The 16,871-nt window shown below is 32.3% G+C and overlaps 1 protein-coding gene across 1 annotated transcript in view; it reads right to left on the reverse strand.

Moving 5' to 3' along the window:
- Positions 1-16,871, reverse strand: part of LOC143067973 (sentrin-specific protease 1-like) — a 35,935-nt gene that overhangs the window by 13,782 nt on the left and 5,282 nt on the right. Inside the window, exons 3-9 of the mRNA XM_076241656.1 lie at positions 14,924-15,054; positions 13,202-13,339; positions 11,766-11,811; positions 9,755-9,788; positions 4,833-4,930; positions 3,222-3,260; positions 1,695-1,805 (exon numbers count right to left, since the gene is read on the reverse strand). Of these exons, the coding sequence (XP_076097771.1) occupies positions 1,695-1,805; positions 3,222-3,260; positions 4,833-4,930; positions 9,755-9,788; positions 11,766-11,811; positions 13,202-13,339; positions 14,924-14,973 (516 nt within the window). The 5' untranslated portion in view covers positions 14,974-15,054. The remainder of the gene's footprint in view (positions 1-1,694; positions 1,806-3,221; positions 3,261-4,832; positions 4,931-9,754; positions 9,789-11,765; positions 11,812-13,201; positions 13,340-14,923; positions 15,055-16,871) is intronic.

Genomic DNA, 16,871 nt, shown 5'->3' on the forward strand with positions numbered 1-16,871 from the left:
TTATAAAGGACTTTCAGCCAAAATTAAACGGATCTACGTAAACACGTTTGATTTATCTCCCCTTATTGTTATTGTAACGTAATAAACGTTACCAACGGCAGTGTCGTCAAGGACATTGTTAAAATGTCGCCTGAAGATTTCCAGAAGGCATGAAAGCGCTAGTTAGACAATATTTTAACGAACTGTTATTATTTGATGTGAAATGTAGTTTGCAAATTTAAAATTTTTATTATATAGGAAGATGTGGTGTGAGTGGCAATGAGACATTTCTCCATCCAAACAACAATTTATAAAAGTTAACCATTATAGGTCAATGTACGGCCTTCAACATGGAGCCTTGGCTCACACCGATTAATAAGCTATAAAAGGCCCCAAAATAACTAGAGTAAAACCATTCAAACGGGAAAACAATCAGTCTAATCTATGTAAACTAGAGGCTCTTAAGAGCCTGTGTCGCTCACCTTGGTATATGCGCATATTCAACAAAAGACACAGATGGATTAATGACAAAATTGTGTTTTGGTGATGGTGATGTGCTTGTAGATCTTACTTTACTGAACATTCTTGCTACTTACAATTATCTTCATCTTAAATGAACTTGGTCCATTAATTACAGAGGAAAATATTTTGTTAAAAAACAAAAATTTACATAATTTATGAAAATTGTTAAAAATTTACTGTAAAGGTCTGTAACTCCTTAAGGGGTCAACTGACCATTTTTGTCATGTTGACTTATTTGTAGATCTTACTTTATAATAAAATTGAGAATGGAAATGGGGAATGTGTCAAAGAGACAACAACCCGACCAAATAAAAAACAACAGCAGAAGGTCACCAACAGGTCTTCAATGTAGCGAGAAATTCCCGCACCCGGAGGCGTCCTTCAGCTGGCCCCTAAAAAAATATATACTAGTTCAGTGATAATGAACGCCATACTAATTTCCAAATTGTACACAAGAAACTAATATAAAAATAATACAAGACTAACAAAGGCCAGAGGCTCCCGACTTGGGACAGGCGCAAAAATGCGGCGGGGTTAAACATGTGTTTGCTGAACATTATTGCTGTTTACAGTTTATCTCTTTCTACAATAATATCCAAGATAATAACCAAAAACTGCAAAATTTCCTTAAAATTGCCAATTCAGGGACAGCAACCCAACAACCTATTGTTCAATTTATCTAAAAATTTCAGGGTAGCTAGATCTTTACTTGATAAACAATTTAACTTTGTCAGATTTGCTCTAAATGCTTCGGTTTTAGAGTTATAAGCCAACATCTACATTTTACCCCTATGTTCTTTTTTAGGCAAGGTGAGCTAAAAACAAGAAACGAGTATAAATAACATAAACAAACGACAACTACTGTACATCAGATTCCTGACTTAGTGTTTGATTTATAATGCTATTTTCTTTATTTTTTTTAAACTATATTTTCAGAACTAAGGACTTTTAATTTATCAAAATATAATTTGTCCTTGGTCAATATAATCTGAACAGAACCATATATAACTTATTGACCTCGTCAAATGTTCATGATTGATACATATTTGTATCTTATATGTTGCTTTGTTGGTAAGGTTTGAATTTCAGTATTGGAAGTTTCAAGTGGCATGTTCTTGTTCTTGTGAGCACCAGGTTTTGTTGTTGGGTGTTGTTTGTATTTACAAGTACTTAGGTAATCAGGTACGACTTACTTGATCATTCAGCCATCGTCCATCGTCCAGACATTCAAGATTGCTTTCATAAAGGAGAAGAGAGCCTATTTTGCCAATAACTGGATCTGTCTCCAAATTTTCCACGCAATGCTATGAATAAAAAAAAAAAAACTTAATAATTATGTAATATGGATAAAAAGAATTCTAATCAAAGGATATTTCTTGCTGATTGTATTTACTTCACATAGGCTCTTATGTTAAAGTTAAAGCCCCCCGCTGGCATCCGTCTTGAATGAGGGATTGGCTACAAAGAAACAACACTTGGTCAGCACCTCATACTGAACATTTCAATGTGCGCTGTTTTAGTTCCTTCAATTCTGTGGTTCTCTAAATTAGAGACATTATAGTATTTCCCATCAGGTCCTAAATGAAACTAGATCCCTGTCTAGCGACCATCTCAGATTATGGATCGGCTACAAGGTACCAACACTCGGTCGGCACCACATTATAAACATTCATACCATGCTTAGTTGCATTCTATAGAGAAGTTCTCTAAAGAAAGATAATTGTATGTATTTCCCACAGGGTCCCATGTTAAACTAAGCCCTTTATGGCTGCCATCTTGGATGAATCAGCTACAAAGTAACAACACTTGGTCATCATCTTATGAGCCATATGCAATCCATATTCGGTTTCATGCCATTAAGTGGTTCTCTAGAGGAAGTTCAAAATGTAAAAAGTTAATGGATGGCGGAAGCCATGTTATGAGAAAAGCTCACTTGACTTTTATGGAGTGAACTTATATTATAGGACAATGGGGTTAATAAAAAATGTCATCATTCCGGGCATTTTTGTTTTCCACATTATTAATAATAAAAAAAATGAACACATTTATGGTAGAATCCTACACCGATGCCAATGTTATATGTCACATAAAAGTAAGTTCCAGAATATCATCATCAGTTAAATTGTGTTCATCTGCCTATGGCATGTAAGAGATACATTTGGAAGATATAATTGTACAGCTCAAGAAGTCACATTGTTTTTTTTTTACTTATCTATTTATATAAATATATATGTGTGAGCAACGGAACAATGGATCATAATAAGGTTATCAGGTTATAGAAACTATGTTCCGTAATTAGTAATTCGTAATTGTCCCCATTTTCAGTTATTCCACTGTTCCTTTTTCAAACGTTTCAGAAAAATGTTTCACATTTTAGTAATTACCGATATGGGTCATGTACTTTTAGATTGCATAAATCGGTGCTTATCAAAGGTTGCGTACATTGGTGCATATATAGACTATATACACAATTATCTCAAAAGCAAGAACGTGGCTCAAAAGATTTTTCCACATCAGTTCACATCAGAACTTCATAAGGCTTCATCAAATCTACATTTGGTTTGGTTTTTTAACTGGTACCAAATCTTAAGCAGTGTCCCCTGACATCTCCTCCAGCTAAGTAATCAATAAATCAAACGAAAAATTATAACATTTTAGACCAACAGTATTATATTAAAATTTCAAAGTTTACCACTTCATCTTACTCTAATTTTACTTACCGAATCTGTCTGTTCGTAATACAGGATATAGGCGTTATTCTTAAAAAAAAATAATATTTTGTTCATTACATTTTAACATTAAAGTTGAGATGTCATTTTCCCATACCATGTAAGGTTTCAAACAGTGGTAATTTGATTTCTCTTTTAAAACTTAGGTACACGTTTTTTTACTTGTAGGCTATTTCCTGCTTTTTTCACTTCACTCCTTTAATTAAAACTCTCAACTTCACCTTATTTATTTTTCATTGAACCTTCAACAAGCCCTATTAAAATTTCGCAGTTGTGGATATAACTTAATTCCAATTTGAAAATTGATATAAAGATCGAGTTGTAAAACATTGATATCAAAACATCACGCATGATTCAAAAGTTCAAAAGCTAATTACACCTAAAAGACCAACTGATAAATATCCAGTGGAAATACCAATCCATCTTTTAGCCTGAAAAATGAAGGCATAATCCAGGCGACAAGCATAACTTGTTGAATTTTTACTAAGTCCACATCCTGAAAAAGTTACCCACTCTCTATTGGACATCTTTGAAATTGATCTCGTTCAAGCTTTTATTTTTGTTATCAAGGCCATGAAAGTTTATTGGAAATCTTAGAATAACAGAAGGTGGTATTCAGGCGACAAGCATACACGTATGATTTTTTACCAAGTTCTCTTCCTGAAAAAGTGGCCCCCTATACAGATTTTTGCAGAAATCTATTCAATCGAACCATTTATATTTACAAAAACTTCAAATAAGTTTGAAGGAAATCCCACATAAATTGAAGGCACTATCCAGGCAACAAACATAAATGTGTGATTTTTTTTAACATTCAGGTCACTCTCTTGAAAAAGTGGCTCCTTCATGGATATCTGTGCAAGTCATTCAGGTTTATCAGGGTATTACAAGCTGTGCAGATTAAATCATATATACAGACTTGCTTGTTCAATAACTATAACATAAAATTCACTTGATGTCACATTGCAATTTCTATATACTTTCATTTTCATGTTACAATCATAAACCATGATCATGATGTAACCCAATATTGCACAGATATTTTACAGATACATCAAATATAAAAAAAGCTGTTTTAGTGATACTAATATAAACATCATTATCACTGAACTAGTATATATTTGTTTAGGGGCCAGCTGAAGGACGCCTCCAGGTGCGGGACTTTCTCGCTACATTGAAGACCTGTTAGTGACCTTGTGCTGTTGTTTTTTCTATGGTCGGGTTGTTGTCTTTTTGACACATTCCCCATTTCCAATCTCAATTTTATATCTGTTTTAAAATACCTATCAACTGTCAAACTTATTGGATTGTTTTCTCGCCTCTTGATTGATTTAGTGGTAACGAAACTCATCATAGATACCAGGACTAAATTTAGTATATATGCCAGAGGCGCATTTCGTCTACAAAAGACTAATCAGTGACACTCAAATCCCAAAAATTTAAAAAGGCCAAATAAAGTACGAAGTTGAAGAGCATTGAGGACCGAAATTCCTTAACGTTTTGCCAAATACAGCTATGGTAATTTATGTCTGAGGTAGAAAAGCCTTAGTATTATACACCATAATGTTATTGTTGTATACAAAAGTTTATGAATGTTATTACCTGAATAGATGTATTAGTCATGATTCCTTTGTCTTCAATATTCACCAGCTCATCATTATAACACACAATTTTCTCTTCCTCCAGTGTCAATGTATAGTCTGTTAAAAAAGGGGATTAATAAACAAATAATCGAAATAAATGATGTTACACACACAATGGGTCTGTAAGTTACCTAATATAATTAATTTAGTTTTTATATATAAGTCTATATTCGATTCTAATATTACGTGCTTCTTTCGCTTTATGAATAAACCCATGCTCTAAATCATATAAAATTTGTTTGCACATGCATATATTGACTACTGCAGAATAATTAATTTATCAAATTGGCATGCATTTAATATATTTCACTTCCAAACTCTTAAATGATGCACATTTTTGTTAATTTTTGTTAATAATTCATTTATTATGATTGTAATGTGTTGCAATTGGAAATTGACATATTTGACCTAATAATGTCATGCTGGCTTGTTGAAAACTCCTCCCTCTGAAAAATCACATTGCCAGTCGTTAGCTTGTTTACAAACAAACAAGAGGCTCTCAAGAGCCTGAATCGCTCACCTTAATTCTTTTGGTTAAATCTCTCATCATGGATTATTTTGGCTTTTCAATTTATTTAAATGTTTTGGATCGTCCTATTTTCTTCAAAAGCCAAAAAAAATAATCATTTTCTCCTATGTTCTATTTTAGCCATAGTAGCTAATGTATGTTTCTTGACATACAAGGAAATAAAATATAAAATTTATACTAAATACTCTGAAACTCATTTAGCCTAAGTTTGGCTGAAATTGATACAGCAGTTTCAAAGGAGAAGATTTTTTAAAGTAAGTCAACATGATGAACAAATTGCGAAAAAAATTCTTAAAGGGCAATAACTCCTCAAGGGGTCAATTGACAATTTTGGTCAAATTGACTTAATTGAAGATCTTACTTTGCTGAACATCATTGCTGTTTACAGTTTATTTCTATCTATAATTATATTCAAGTTAATAAACAAAAACAGCAAAATTTCCTTAAAATTATCAATTCAGGGGCAGCAACCCAACAACAGGTTGTCTGATTCATCTGAAAATTTCAGGGCAGATACATTGGAGAACTTGACCTGATCAGGTCAGATTTGCTCTAAATGCTTTGGTTTTTGAGTTATAAGCCAAAAACTGCATTTGACCCCTATGTTCTATTTTTAGCAATGGCGACCATGTTTGTTGATAGATCATAACTTCGGATACAATTTACAAACCAAATACCCTAAGGAACATTCAGTTAAAGTTTGGAATAATTTGGCCCAGTAGTTTCAGAGGAGAAGAATTTTGTAAAAGATTTTTAAGATTTACGAAAAATGGTTAAAATTGACTATAAAGGGCAATAACTCATAAAGGGGTCAACTGACCATTTCCGTCATTTGACTTATTTGTAAATCTTACTTTGCTGAACATTATGGCTGTTTACAGTTTATCTCTATCTATAATAATATTCAAGATAATAACAAAAAACAGCAAAATTTCCTTAAAATTATCAATTCAGGGGCAGCAACCCAACAACAGGTTGTCTGATTCATCTGAAAATTTCAGGGCAGATAGATCTTGACCTGATAAACAAAATAGCCCCAGGTCAGATTTGCTCTAAATGCTTTGGTTTTTGAGTTATAAGCCAAAAACTGCATTTGACCCCTATGTTCTATTTTTAGCAATGGCGACCATGTTTGTTGATAGATCATAACTTCGGATACAATTTACAAACTAGATACCCTAAGGAACATTCAGTTAAAGTTTGGAAGTATTTTGCCCAGTAGTTTCAGGAGAAGATTTTTGTAAACTATTACTAAGATTTACGAAAAATGGTTAAAAATTGACTATAAAGGGCAATAACTCCTAAAGGGGTCAACTGACCATTTCCGTCATTTGACTTGTTTGTAAATCTTACTTTGCTGAACATTATTCCTGTTTGCAGTTTATCTCTATCTATAATAATATTCAACATTATAACAAAAAACAGCAAAATTTCCTTAAAATTACCAATTCAGGGGCAGCAACCCAACAACGGGTTGTCTGATTCATCTGAAAATTTCAGGGCAGATAGATCTTGACCTGATAAACAATATTACCCCATGTCAGATTTGCTCTAAATGCTTTGGTTTTTGAGTTATAAGCCAAAAACTGCATTTGACCCCTATGTTCTATTTTTAGCAATGGCGACCATGTTTGTTGATAGATCAAAACTTCGGATACAATTTATAAATTAGATACCCTAAGGAACATTCAGTTAAAGTTTGAAAGTATTTGGCCCAGTAGTTTCAGAGGAGAAGATTCTTGAAATAGTTTACGACGACAGACGACGGACGACAGACGCCAAGTGATGGCATAAGCTCACTTGTCCCTTCGGGACAGATGAGCTAAAAAGGGGGGTTCATTGAAGACCCTACACAATCCAACACTTATTCACATCCGACAATAAAATTTCATTCACTATTGCTCAGGCAAAAATTATCATGAATATAATGCCTACCCATGTTAAAACTTCAATAAAGTATAGCTTGCATCAATTATTTCTTAATTTGTGACACAGATCTGGTAAAAAGTCTCAATAACTAATTTATCCAACTGGAATGTATAATGATTAAATTCAAATATATGTTTAAAATATAAATGTTCAATAACAAATTGAATATTCTTTTAGATAATAAATCAAAATTGTCCAAATACAAAATATTTGACAGCATTTCTTTATGGTGCCCACTAGATATTTACCAATTTTTCCAGGAAAATTGACTAACACATGAAAAAGTTTTTGTCATTGCTCATTTGCTGGAAGTCTGCATCTGATAGTTTATCTTTGAAATGTTAACTTCTAAGTAAGTAAAAAAACAAACACTCAAGAACAAAGTGATATTCGTCTTTAATTTTGTTTTCGCTTCAGAATCTACAGATGTGTTCCCAATGTATACTCATGGAAAAAAGAAACAGAGCATCGAAAAAATTCTTATAAAAACATAAATGGTGATACATGTGACATTTTTTGTAAAGAACTAATCCAATTATCACCTTCAGCGCACCCATTTTTGATCAATTTTACATTATTGTTTCAAAGTCATGAAAAACAAAAAAATTTTAACGAATCTTAAAATTCAAATTTAAAAGGGAGAGATGAAAATCTTGATACTGACTATCCATGCTTGAATTTGTAATCTCATGTTAAAATTTGGGTACTGTGCTCATTTTGTTATTAATACCTAAACAAACAAGATTCTGAAGCAAAAGATAAGCAATGCAGAACAGTCAGTTATTCATGCTCAATCATGAATTAAGTCACTAAAGCTAGGCAGACAAAAATTGCTTCTGAATGACAGAGAGACGTAATCCAACATTTTTTAAAGTGCCTAGGAGCTTCTGGTGGCGTTCACCATTATTACAACATCTTAATTAATTGATCAAAGAGCCTGAATTTTTCAAACTTAATTTAAATAAAATGACAAGGTATGTCTCTGGAAGCACTTCAATATCTTTCATGACCTAAAAGATAAAACCATCTCACAAAATGTAGAGTTATCACATAATCTCATAATTGCACTGGTTTTATTTGTCATCAAGGTCGTTAAAAGTAAATTCAAGTGGTCCCAATGACATGATATTTTTTTATGCAGTTCTTTTTTCCATTAGTATATTTTTTTTTTTTTACATAAACAGATTTTTTTTAATTCTTAAATATTTCTGTGATGTTCAGTGAAAAAAACCATCTATAAAAATCATGTACAATACTCATTAGCAACAACTGAAATAATTATTAGTATGAATAAAACTGAACAAAATAATGTTGAAGAAACTAAAATAACAAACAAAGAGAGATTTTGCAAGTAAGGTTGTTTTTTTACAAATACAGTTGTTTCAATTAACCCTTTTATTTCATAGAACTGTTCATACCTTTATACATAGGCATGTATACAAATGTACCTTTTTGTATCAATTTTTTATACTTGTGTGCATTTTTATAACATGATCTATACTATCAAAATAATGTTATCCTTTCAAAATGAATGCTGGTCTTTAACTCCTTTAATCATGCATCATTTTGTATCCGAGAGTATAAAAGACAAATTTATTCAGAACTCGAAATTTAACTTCAAGATGAGGGGTTTCTTGTAATAACTATCATCATAAAAATAAAGTCTGTTCAAGTATCTTTGCACTGCAAATCAGCTTCAACTATTTTATCAATGTTTGCCTCATCACCATAATCAGTTTTTAAAAGTCAGGCTATGGTAAATTGTTTTATTATACTTCACGTTAAAATGCCATATTTTGATTGGCTGAGACGAGGGTGTCAATTTACTCTATCACATGGCTGAGCGGGTGACAATTTTTTTTAATGTTACCCTCTCGTCTAGACCAATCAGAAATCGATTATTCAAAGAACAATGAAGTTGTTTTTTTCTAATACCCGTAACGTTGTTATGAACGTGACGTCATAGAAAATACCTTTAAAATAAAATTAATCTGTAAAAGCCAATAATGTTAGGACATTCAGTATAATAAATTAAATAACACATAGCTGAGAGGGTGATAGAGCAGATTGGAACCCCTTGAAAAGGCATTGTCAACCTTGGCTTCGCCGCGGTTGACAATGTTTTCTCGGGGTACCAATCTGCTCTATCACCCTCTCAGCTATGTGTTATTTATATAATGACTGCCTGTGACAGTTGTTTTCACTTCAACTTAAAACTTTCGATTTTGAAAAAAAACATCAAGTTTAGATAGGTTTCCTTTTTTCGGTGGTTTAAGGAGAAAACATATTGTATTAAAGGGTACAATAAAAGAAGACGGATGCAAGTGAAGACAAAAAATCAACTTGAGTTTGGTTTTCCTTAGAAAATATAAGATAATTACAACCAAACAAAAACATAACGCTTCACAAACTGAATTACGTACAATGTCCATGCATGAGAAAATTTCCACTATGTATCTATAAAAAGATTGTTAATATTGTAAAACCATTTCAATATATATAGTTAAAAAAATATGCATCTACCTGTAATGAATCAAATTCCATAAAAAATGTTCAATTTATAATAACACCTTATACAAGAAAGCAAGATTTTGATTGGTTGATAGCCAGTGTATTTTTCGCATATTCTAAAATGTTTTCCTCATTTAAAACGAATTTGCCTGTTTTTGGATATTCCTTTTTTACCCTCGCGGGCATCTTCCCGCCAAAAGATTATAGATAAGACGTTTCATAATGAAAGCTAGCTAACGCGTATTAGTACATAAAATTGAGAATGGAAATGGGGAATGTGTCAAAGAGACAACAACCCGACCAAATAAAAAACAACAGCAGAAGGTCACCAACAGGTCTTCAATGTAGCGAGAAATTCCCGCACCTGGAGGTGTCCTTCAGCTGGCCCCTAAACAAATATACTGTAAACCAACTTTGCGAGCAATTTATTTTCGCGAGTAGAAAATTAACGCGAATATAAATCGTCGCAAATATGTAAAACTTAGATCTTTCCTTATTAATCTATATCCAGAAATTAGAATATTGCGAAATTAAATAGCCGCGAAATAGTTTACAAAGGGTAAAACGCGAAATAAAGTATCCGCGAAAATAAGTTGGTTTACAGTATACTAGTCCAGTGATAATGAACGCCATACTAATTTCCAAATTGTACACAAGAAACTAAAATTAAAATAATACACGACTAACAAAGGCCAGAGGCTCCTGACTTGGGACAGGCGCAAAAATATGGCAGGGTTAAACATGTTTGTGAGATCTCAACCCTCCCCCTATACCTCTAACCAACGTAGAAAAGTAAACGCATAACAATACACACATTAAAATTCAGTTCAAGAGAAGTCCGAGTCTGATGTCAGAAGATGTAACCAAAGAAAATAAACAAAGTGACAATAATACATAAATAACAACAGACTACTAGCAGTTAGCTGACATGCCAGCTCCAGACTTTAATTAAACTGACTGAAAGATTATGATTTCATCATATGAACATCAGGCACAATTCTTCCCGTTAGGGGTTTAGTATCATACCATCATAACATATATGAGAAGAACATAACCCGTGTTATGCCAACAACTGTTTTTAGAATAAATGGGTTTAGTAATGATGCAAAGACCTTATCAGTGACTCAATATTAACGCAAAAATATGCAATCTTTAATGATCTGACAACAGTATCGTAATGATATCCCTTCTTAATAAGTCTATTCAAAGGTTTTGTAAGTTTTTGAGGTGAATACTGACACCTTTGTGCTTTATAAAGAATATTTCCATAAAAAATTGGATGTGAAATACCTGAACGTATTAGAAGTCTGCATGTTGAGCTATATTTACGAATGATGTCTTTATGCCGATGATAAAATTTAGTAAATGTTTTGACTAGTTTGTGATATCGAAAATCCTGGTGTAATAATTTTTCAGTAATACATAAATTTCTTTCGTTAAAATCTAAAACATTGTTACATACACATACATGTTATGTAGGGGTATTTGAGAAAAATACCAGTCTTGGGACAGAATTTCCCTCGCCTAGCGGCTCGGGAAATTTCACAGTCCCTTGACTGGTATTTTATGCAAATACCCCTCCATAACATGATATATCTGTTCAATATTCAATATCAATGCTTACGATACACCTCTATTCAAAGAGAAATTTCTAGGGATAAATCCCAGAATTCTAAAAAGGAGGGAAGTGCTTAGGGTAAAGTATTCTTGCCTAGGGAGTGAAGTAAACATTTTTTCAACTTTTTTGCTATAAAACCTAAAATAATAATAAAAAGGATGCAGGGTAAGGGAGTTTACGCCATCACAGCCCCTGGATCCACTACAGATGTCTGCATAAAATAGTTCAGAACCAACTTTTATTCTTTGATATAGTATGTAATTAAGATGGCATTTTCTTTAATTCTTATTTTTAGGATAACCTACCTGTACAGACCGAAGAGTATACTGTGCCTCATCAATAGAAATTATCCTAGAAAAGTATATAAAAAAAAAAGTTATTTTAGTAATTTAATCCTAGCATTGACCATGTGCATTTTTAGAATGAACGCTTCCAGGCTTCAGACAAAATGTACTTCGGTCAATGTTTTTACACATTTTGGTTGGGTTGTTGTCTCTTGGCGCATTCACTGTTTCCATTCTTATTCAATAATATAATCATGATCAATGATTGTAGTACCGAAATATTATAGATATATATATGCATTTTTAAATTATTTTTTTTAAAGTACAGTTATTGAGCAATTTTCATTTTTTTTATCAGATTTATGTAAAAACATGTTCAGTCTTCACGACGAATTTTTAAATCTACAGGCCCGGAGCTCAATTTTTGAAATTTTTTAGATAGTTACTGTTGGCCTGTAGATATGATTTTTACAGGCCCGGGAGCAATTTTACTAGCCTGGGCTGCCTGGGCTGCCACTCAGCGTGAAGACTGCATGTTGTGAATGTCGTAGGTCGAAAGGTTAACCAGTCAATATGTCTGCAGATAGACTTGTTTACAAATCCACAAGTTGAACATGCAACTTTTGCTTCTCTAAAATTGATCGATATCTTTTACTAATAGAGTAATCATACTTCGATTCCTGACAGCAAAAATTTATATCAACATAGAGGTGGTATGATTGCGAGAACACACATATTGATCTAAGATCAAATGTAGTTGTAGTTGATGTAAGCAATTATACCAATCAGACTTTGGTAAATTGTCCTCCTTTCTGAGCTTTCTATTCTTATTGGTTATCTTTCAGACTAGGTGTCTCTAATAATGGTAACTGTATCTGAACTTTAAAAAAAGACATAGTTCCAATGAACATATTTTGCCTACCAAGGAGCATCCCACTCTTTTAAAAATCTATCATCACCCACATTTTCATACTAGTCCAAAACAATGCTGATTTAAACCAAGTATGCAATAAGTTTCATAAAATAATTTCAAGAATTCTTCCTTTGAGAGTGCTAACAAGGTCATTTTTCATTATTTTTAAAGTGGCATAACTCATTATTTAAAAAGTCAATCGACACCAATTAAAAAATTTGTCCATATATTGCTGATATTGAACTCTAACATACATTTCAGAAAATCTGACAAAAATAGGTCCTGTGAAACGCAAACAGGTCTATTTTCCAAAAAAAAAAAATGATTTCCAAGGGACATAACCCTTTTTTTTGTTGAGTTTATTGGAGAATTTGTCAGAGATATTTTAACCTATAGATGGTATAAATTTTCTATGCCCCCCCCCCCCCCTCCCCTGGTTCAGGGAACAGTAATCATTTTATAATGCTGTCAGCAAGCAAGGTTACCAGTTATTTTGGTTTTATCTACAAACCCAAGTTTATTGCTGTAAAAAGGTCTTTCTTACCTGTCTACTTTGATTGTATCTGTTACTTTTTCCAAGTCATTTGTAAATCTCTTTAACTGGATGATTAATGTTGACGGTGTCTGGATGACTCTAGTGATACGCTCGAATGGTGTTTTTATTTTGCAATGCCTGCAAATTCTAATAATCAAACAATAAAAAAATGAACAAACAGCACAAAAGCATGCAATGTCAGTACATAAATTAAAAAGTAATAAAATTAAGATGTAATAAGTTTACCTTATTTGATTTTTTATAAACTATGTAACAGAGCCGTAATAAAACATATTAGCGAAAACTTACACCACTAGAACCAAATTTGGATCATTAATTAATATAAAGGAAACTATTTGTCTTCATGAAAATTAAAAGCAAAATCATATCAAAATTAGATCAAACTATGTGATATAACTATAATGTTAAGAGATTCCGCTTTGATCATTTGTTCATTTAAAAAAAAAGGGAAAAAAACCTAAGAATAAGAGTAAATGCGTAACTAAGGCATAATGTTTATAATTTATTCTCCGCCAGATGGAAGTTTTCTTTAAAAACAAGAATCGTAATTGACGCTCGAATCAAACTATTTACTAAGCCAAATAAAATACAAAATTGCAGCAATGTCTACTTTGAAAAACCACATAATTTTATTACTGCATTAAAATAATATGAGGTGGACAACATAATTGTATAGTGAAGAATCTGAGAAAGTTTCATTAAAAAATACAATAGGTGGTTTATGGAGGAGTTGTGGTTACAAAACTGGTACCTCAAAGAAGGCAATGGAAAAGCCTGTGTTTTTCTTACGGGGGGGGGGGGCAAAATATTTAAAACCCCTGCTAATCTTAAAAAATAGTCCAGCAAATATGATAACGTTTAATATATGTATTGAAAAATTGAGTTCAGATGTACATATTTCATCTGTCAAAGCATTTGAAGTCCAAAGACTTTACTCTTTTAGAAAAGTCAATCAGCACCAATTTTTGAAGTTGTCTGATATATTACTGAATTTGAGCAATAGTATAAGTTTTTATAAAATTCTGGCAAGACTTGTTTCTGCAAGAGCAGTAACAAGGCCATTTTCAGTAAAACTAATAAGGGGTATAGCTGGGTACATGTGTCACTATCTGGAGAGGCTAGCAAAGAACATAACAAGGTGGAGAAATATCATTAGTCGTCACCAAGGGGCAACAGGACTAAGCAAGTCAACTTCGACAAAATATTATGAGCCTTGTGTACATTGACATGTCACTCTGTGTGTATGTAAATGACCCCTTCTGCAGATATAGTTTAGAGAAGGGGATATTAAATGACAAGTAGAAACATTAAGTATTAATTTGTCCAAACAGTACACTTATCAAATGTTACATAGTGATTTATTTTCTGCATTGTATCCCTACCCATAGAAGACCAGGATTAAGGCCATGTTTTGTAAGAATAATATGATTAATAATTTGATAAAGTTCATAATATTATTATAATTAGTAGTTTAAGAGGAGTTGCAGATATAAAAGTACTTATTGTAGTGGATGGACCAACAAAGCGATTCCGCCTACACTATATTCCTCTGCTATAAAACAGACATGGGGTATGAAAATGATATATATGTTAAAACCTCAAGGAGTCCTGAACCAAAAACGGTTTCACCATGTTAACCAATATGTCAAAATCACATAATCCTATTTGCACTAACTTAGCTTAACTGAATAAAAATAATCACAAACTTACAGCATATTTTCATCTGTCAATGTTTCAGTTTTAAGATATTCATTTACCATTTTCTGAACAGAAGGTTTCAATTCTTGATGAACTAGTTCAACTGACAAGATCAAAGTTTTTTCCTCTCTTCCAACAAATTCCTGCAAAAATAATTCTGTATAAATGGGGAGGCGTTTTGTTAACAAATTAAAATACATGTTTGTTCCTTCAAGTTACTAATTATAACGTACATCAAGACTACTCAGTGGTTCAGGAGAATAATTGGAGGTGGGAGTGGTATACGTTTAATAGGATGAATTTGTTTTTTACTTTTTGGTAAAATAAAGATGTAAACATCTTTTCTTAAAAAAATGCAATATAGGATTAAACACATTTTTTCTAGAGGTTATTGATGTGTAAACCGGGGCGATTAACTCACAAACTGAATAAAAGTCCGAAGGACTTTTATGTTGAGTTTGTGAGTAAGAGCCCCGGTTTACACATCAATAACCTCTAGAAAAAATGTGTTTAATCCTTATAATTCTTCAGCCAAACATTTGTGATATTTAATAAACATTTGTTTTGTTGATGGCTACTATATATATTTACCATCAAAAACACAATGGCAAGTCGTAACTAAGAAGTACGCCGCCATCTTGACTTTCTAAAAACTATAAATGTCCGATAAATACAACGGAATCTTAAATGAAATAGCACCTACCTCAAAAACTTCATTTTAATTAAATGTTATCCGAATTTGAAGCGTACACGTAACAAAATAATCTTTCCCTTGCAAATTTCCAATCGAATGACGTCGTGTTTTGCCATGACGTAAATTCGCCAAATCCTTCATGAAATTTCGCGGAATTTTATTAAATTTTATTTTTATACATTTTCGAAGCTTTAGTGCTTTCTATATATTTCTTTTTTTGTTATATATGCACTAGAATAGTAACAACTGTTATGTAATTGTTTTTAAATCTCAATTTGCTGAAAATCCCGGGATCACTGCAAGCTTGTGTATTGCGCATTAATAGATTACAAAAGTAGTTTCGGAAACATGGTTTATCGAAGTGTAAACTTTGAGAAAAATTCTAATTGACCAATCCAATTCAAGTATTTATAGATATGCAAATCATATAAGAATTATTACAATATAAACATAAGTTGAATTGGTGTGATTTCCAATGACAAAAAATGAATGAGACATCTTTTCACCCAAGACCTACATGTAAAGGTAGTAAATGTATATAATTATCATAGGTCACAGTACAGCCTTCACGATAAAGCCTTCGCCCTGACATCATAAAGAAACTATATGTATAAAAGGCCTTACAATTATCATTGTAAAATGAGTAAGTCAGGACAAACAAACAGCAAAAATAATATGACAAGAGTGCACACCCTGAAATGTTTCACCTTCTTTACTAATCATTGATTTTATGTTGATAGTCCTAAATATAAAGCTTTATTACAACTGTCACATAAACTCAACATTAACCAAGAAAACAAAACATTGATCAATGAACAATGAAAATGAGGTCAAGGTCAGATGAACCATGCAAGGCAGACATGTACAGCTAACAATTCTTCCATACAACAAATATAGTTGACCTATTGCTGATTAATTAAGAAAAACAGACCAAAATACAAATATGTAACACTTAGCAATGAACCATGAAAATGAGGTCAAGGTCAAATAAAACCTGCACTAGTTGACCTATTGCATATAGTATTAGAAACTAGAGGCTCTAAAGAGCCTGTGTTGCTCACCTTGGTCTATGTAATTGTAAATATTAAACAAAGGAAGCAGATGGATTCATGACAAAATTATATTTTTGTGATGGTGATGTGTTTGTTCATCTTACTTAATTAACTTAACATTCTTGCTGCTTACAATTATCTCTACCTATAATGAACTTGGCCCAGTAGTTACAGTGGAAAATGTTAATAAAAATTTACAAATTTAAGGAAATTT

This window comes from Mytilus galloprovincialis, chromosome 1 (assembly GCF_965363235.1).
Source record: "Mytilus galloprovincialis chromosome 1, xbMytGall1.hap1.1, whole genome shotgun sequence".
Classification (NCBI taxonomy): domain Eukaryota; kingdom Metazoa; phylum Mollusca; class Bivalvia; order Mytilida; family Mytilidae; genus Mytilus; species Mytilus galloprovincialis.